The sequence below is a fragment of the Rhododendron vialii genome, chromosome 3a (genome assembly GCF_030253575.1).
Source record: "Rhododendron vialii isolate Sample 1 chromosome 3a, ASM3025357v1".
Classification (NCBI taxonomy): domain Eukaryota; kingdom Viridiplantae; phylum Streptophyta; class Magnoliopsida; order Ericales; family Ericaceae; genus Rhododendron; species Rhododendron vialii.
This window is the reverse complement of record NC_080559.1, coordinates 24455244-24461127: the sequence shown is the minus strand read 5'-3', so window position 1 is coordinate 24461127 and position 5884 is coordinate 24455244. Positions and strand designations below refer to the sequence as shown.

The following is a 5884-nucleotide window of genomic DNA, read 5'->3' as shown; positions in this document are numbered from 1 at the left end:
TCAATGGACACCCTAAAAAAACACCCCAAAAAACACCCATAATCTCATTCTCATAGTTCCCGATCAAATTTTGATGATCCGAACCGTTCAATGTGTGCAGAATGTGATTTTAAGGGTGCCCGCGAGAAATTAGCAAAAAAAATGACCGGGAAAGGTTTGATTTAAGCAGTTTTTATTTGAACCGTTCAATAAAAAACCGTTCGAAACTGTTCGGATCAAGCCCTTTCCGGTCATTTTTTTTGCTGATTTCTCACGGGTACCCTTAAAATCACGTTCTGATCACATTGAGCGGCTCGGATCATCAAAATTTGATCGAGAGCTATGGAGTGTTTTTTTAGGTGTCCCCGGAACCGTCCCGTATATATATATATATATAGCTTCTTCTCCCAACTAGCTACACGCATATATATATATTCATCGCGAAATGAAAACAATTACGTAAGCATATTCCCCGTAATCCTGTTACCAATATTCGTAAAGGAACGGGTCTAACTAATCAACCCTTTCATCAAAACCTTTCAGGAAGAATCAAGTTCAGATTGAGAGCTAATTCCGAAGAAGATTCTCCTTCTCTTCTTCTCTGTTTTTTTGAAGAGAGAGAGAGAGAGAGAGAGAGAGAGAGAGAGATGGATTGCTCCATATGTACGACGCTGCCGTTTATTCTGCGGCCGCCGAGGAATACGATATGCCCGGCGTGTTACGAGGGAGCCAGAAGCTTGATCGCCCTCACCAACAAGCTTGACAACATCGATAAGGGAGCGGACAAGTCATCAACTAACTCTTCTTCCACCACAGTTTCTTCACCAAAATCCTCCAAGGTTTGTTTTGTATTTTTAATTTCCTCAATTCGATCCCTCGCCTTTGTGTTCATCTCTTTCCCTGTTTTTGTTATTGTTATTCGTTAGTCCTGTTTTATTCCCCGTTTCGCTAATTCTTATTTTTTAAATATTTATTTTTTATTTACAAGACATGTCATTTTCTTATAATTCATTAACTTTAAATCAAAAAAAATAAATATTTATTTTAGTTAGTGAAATGGGGCCGCCTTAAGATCCAGTTGATCATGCTTCTGAACTTTTTGTCGCTTTTCTTTTGACTTCATTTTTTTGTTTGTTAACTAAGTGAGTGAATTGATCCTAGAACATGCACACAACAATCACAAGAATAACCACAAGAAGTTGGTTAGGTGCTCAAGGCTTGGAACTTAAGATTTTGTACCCTCTTATGATATTTTCACGTGTTAAGTTGAGGTGCACTCGGGCACCTGATTATCAAAAAAAAAAAAGAAAAAGAAAAAGACAATCACAAGAAATAAATAAATAATAAAGTTTCATTCCCCATGCAGCTTTTGACATCAAGCTGAATTTTTGAAGATGGTAATCAGCTTCGATGTTATTTTCTTCTTTAAATTTCTAATTGGTTGGAGAATTAGAAAACATCATCATAAAATATACCAAGCTGGATAACTAACTACAAGAAAAAAAAATTTGCAGCATAATCCTAGAACATATATACGCCAACTCTTTTTTTTTTTCCCTCCTTTGTTTGGAGAATTATATACGACTGGTCCAACAAAGAGTTTGTAAGAGTTATCTAGCTCAATGGACGAAATTATCCCCTATGGGAACGACTCTTGACCTTAAAATACCAAAGGGTAACCAAACTCAATTTGATAGCTACAAAATTGGTTGCATCCATCGTAGGGTCAGGGTGGTTGGCAAACTAGAACCGTAACCGAAACCAGAGAGAGAGAGAGAGAGTAGTTCTTTCCTTTGTCTTCTTTCCTAATTTTTTTTTTATCACACCAATACATGTGATGATTGGACACAATCACTGAAAATTATTAGGAAAATAACAGCTCAGGACGTGTTTTGATAATTAATACTCACCAAAGACATGCTGAGAACATTTGTTAATGCTAAAAATGTCCTTAACAGATATTAATTATCAAAACACGTCCTTAGCCGTCATTTACCCAAAACTATTTTGTTCATCTAGCTAACAAGTTGATTAACCTGATTTAACTTTGAATAGGACTCACAGTAACATTCATATTGATAATACTTGTATTGTTTTTGAATTTCAATCTTGGAATTTAAGACCAGAAGGCCGATCTGATCAAGGGCCATCTCCAATAGTTGAAATTATGGTCAGGAATTAGCTGAACCGGTCAGCCAAACAAAGATTTAGGTTTTTGGGTTCCAATAGCGAATTAGTTCGATGCTATACTTGGGCTTGAGATTAGCTGCGGGTCCAGTGGTTTTAATGAGTTGTTTTTAGGCAATGGACCATTGGACCATTCGAATTTTGTGTTAGCTAGTGAACTCTCCCGGATCCGTTCCCATAGGCCAGTGAACCATAGTTTTAAATCGCGGTATCGGTCGCGGTATATTGGTACCGGGACATATCGGTGATACGTCGCGGAAATCGGGTGTCGTGGTCGTGAATTTTTAAAAATCATCAGCAACATGTATAAAACTTGAAAAATATACTTTTGCCCCAAACATTGGCTTAAATTATCACATTTTAATTAATTTAAGACATGTAATAGCCCATTCTTTTCATGTGAAATATCCGATAATTTATCAAAACCCGCAAGTCAATAAAATTTTACAAATATGAGAAAAATGCAACATTATAAGTTTCGATATAATTGACATAAATAGCAAAAATAAGATGAAGACATTAAAATAAACCACCATAGAGGTTTTACATTACATAATCGCTAGCCACAACTAGTTTCAAGCTCATAGCTTTTAAGTCATACATATTTTGCTAATACAACTTCAATGCCAGAATGAATGACGTGAAGGTACTGGAGGATTTACATATTCTTCATTAAATTGATCATCACCATGACTATTTTGGTTTTTTCTGTTTTTTTTTTGCCGAACCGATACGTACCGGCCGAACCGGTCCAAAAATTGGTTACATACCGATACGTATCGGGAATCGGCTGGTTCGCCTGTGAATTTCAGTCTCACCGTTATACCGGCCTATATTCGAACCGGGAGTCCAAAATACTGGTACGAACCGGCCGATACGAACCGTATCGGCCGATATTTAAAACTATGCAATGAACACTCCGGGATCCGTACCGATAGTGTATCGACGAGTGTTTGGGATCACTTTATGATTCCACAAAAATGATTTGAACTGTTCATAAATTGAAAAATTGTTTTTGAAGTTGTCCCATAAAAAATTAGCTTAATTAGTTAAGTTTACTTAATTTAATTGTCTAATTTTTCTTCAAAACTTATTGAAGATAAATTAGATAATTGGGTTTAATACTTACAGCTATCTGGTTGAGCGGATTCTTTTCCATCGGCAACTCCTAAAACTATGTTAAAACTAATCAACGGATGACAGCATTTGTGTAGGACACTGGGTTTGTATCATAATATTAGCTAGTATTCTCGCTAAACTTTGGGCACACTTTTGTTTATTTGAAAGCGCTTTCTTACACTTCGATTTTTTGAGAACTGGACTAGTGGCCCAATGTTGAACAATTTTCTTTCTGCTAGTAAATTACTTTTATAGTTTTGGTTCTGGTAATTAAATGACACTCTCAAGTCTGTCAAAGAATGGACGGTGCAGATCAACAAGAGTTCAGATTAAATTTGAGCCGTTTGTGCTGAAATGAATGATCAGATTGGCCACATTAGAACACCGTAGTGCAGCTATGCACTATAGGATTTCCAATTCCGTTTTATTGCACCCAGTGCATTACAATGTTTTAAAGAACAGAGTGCATTTAGGGTTGTTTGAACAAAATTGGAATTATGGATTTGCAATTAAGTTAGCTTCCCTCATGATCCTGATCAGGGATTTGCAAATGCGTTGAAATGGGTAAAAGAAATGAAGGACATGGAGGAGGAGATGAATGACAAGTTAACTTTCCTGGGCAGCTCTGTTACTTCATTTAGAGATCATATCCACACTGATATTCAAGTCAAACCTGGCAACAACGGACCCCCTATACCTGCCCATAGAGCACTATTGGTAATCTCAATCTCTCTCTCTCTCTCTCTCTCTCTCTCTGTACTCATATTAATTTTATGGTTATGTTATCGCAATATGAACATATAGTGCGGTCCCGAGCTTGCCAACCCTTGAAATGGAGTAATTATGTAGTGGTCTTTGGCACCTTTTGTTTAATGAGACGTCTATGCATTTCCATAGACCAGTTTACAAAGATACTGGAGAGTGCCCGTGCCTAAAGGCACAAAGTAATATATTCTGAACAGAGTTTAAATGAATTCATTTTTCTACTTTTGGTCGTGCCGCCAACCAAACTAATGTCTCCTAAAAGTATTATTTTTAAATATACTTAAACAAATTCATCTAATCAGCTACTTTAAATAATAAACACATAAATTCAATGCCACATCAAAAATTGTTAACAATAACTCATTTTCTATAAAAAGAGCTCTAATTTTTTTATGATTTTTTATTCGATCTTATCTACCCTGAACGAATGAAATCAACTTTAAAAAGGGAAAAAAATAAAAAGAAATCAATTGCAAAAAAAAAAAGTGTATATATTACCCTATAGCAGGTCAATATATAAGCAAGTCAATACGTAACTGAAAAGATTACAAAACGTCTCCCTAAGTAGATTTATATATAAGGAAAATATTTACTGAAAGAACGACTAGGATCAATATGTAAAGGTGATCCAACTGTTGCAGAGGACGTTTGGTTTGTATGTGTAGATAAAAACCGCTTTTTTGAGACTTCCAAAAATGGAAAGAGGATCAAGAATTTGGGACGGAGGAAGTAGAATCAATTGCAAACTAGGCTTGTAGTTTCCTAATTTCTTGAATTCCTATTTGCATCAGGCAAAAACACAGAAAATACAGATGTATGTGTTCGAAAAAAGCATAACCAACTAAAGAATTCAACAAATTACACTTTGGTGCATATCCTCCTCAAATTGTACTTGTACCGATATTCTGATGCAATTTTTTTTTTCATGGATATTGTACATACGTATTGTAGGCATCAAGATCCGAGATCCTCAAGAACATGCTAGACTCAGACGGATGCAAGGCCCCTCCAAATGACAACACCATAACCCTCCCGGAGCTTGACCACGAAGAACTAGACGCCCTCCTTGAATTCCTCTACACCGGAACCCTACCAAAAGAAAAGGCAGAAAAGCACGTTTACTCCCTCTCCGTCGCGGCTGACAAGTATGACATCCCGTTCCTCCACAAGTTCTGCGAGCACAGGATGCTGGGATCCCTGAACTCGTCAAACGCGCTCAATGTTTTGGAGATCTCGGACCTGTGCTCAAACCAGGGTTTGAAGGAGACCGCGTTGAACTTCATTGTGAAGAACATGGAGGACGTGATTTTCTCGGCTAGGTTCGATGCATTTGCACTTAAAAACCCGCATTTAACCGTGCAGATAACTAGGGCTTCGTTTATGGATCTTAAGAGTAGAAGGAATATTGGGGTTTGAGATTGGGTGAATGGTTAATTAGAAAGATGTATATACATTCTGCAAATAAAAAAATTGTTGTAACATTAGCCAAATAGATATTGAAAAGGGTTCAAGGACAATATAAAACCCAACGTTTTCATTCTTCTTTTGTTCCAACTTCCAAGTCACGATGTTCTGCCAGAGTTGCAAATGAAATAAACCGTTAATAAAAATCGATTTGATTCAAGCTCGGCTTGATTGCTAAATAAATGGGTTCGAGTTAAAAGTTTAAGCTCATTTAGAAATAGTAATAATAATACAGTAGGTTCATGAACACACCATCATATGTAAATTAATTGTTCTTTTTTGGGTAGTAGAAGTGTACTAAATCACTTTTTTTCCCTTCATACCGGATGTTCTTACAAATGTGCAAATTTCATTGACGAATCTCACAGGC

General features: G+C 36.5%; 1 protein-coding gene across 1 annotated transcript; it reads left to right on the top strand.

The window, feature by feature from the left end:
- The first annotated feature begins 397 nt into the window (after positions 1-397).
- On the top strand, positions 398-5589 carry LOC131319550 (BTB/POZ domain-containing protein At3g56230). Its single transcript, XM_058349849.1, has 3 exons — positions 398-818; positions 3826-4002; positions 5002-5589. The coding sequence occupies exons 1-3, from the start codon at positions 627-629 to the stop codon at positions 5464-5466; spliced, it is 834 nt and encodes a 277-aa protein (XP_058205832.1). The 5' UTR covers positions 398-626; the 3' UTR covers positions 5467-5589.
- Positions 5590-5884: the final 295 nt, after the last annotated feature.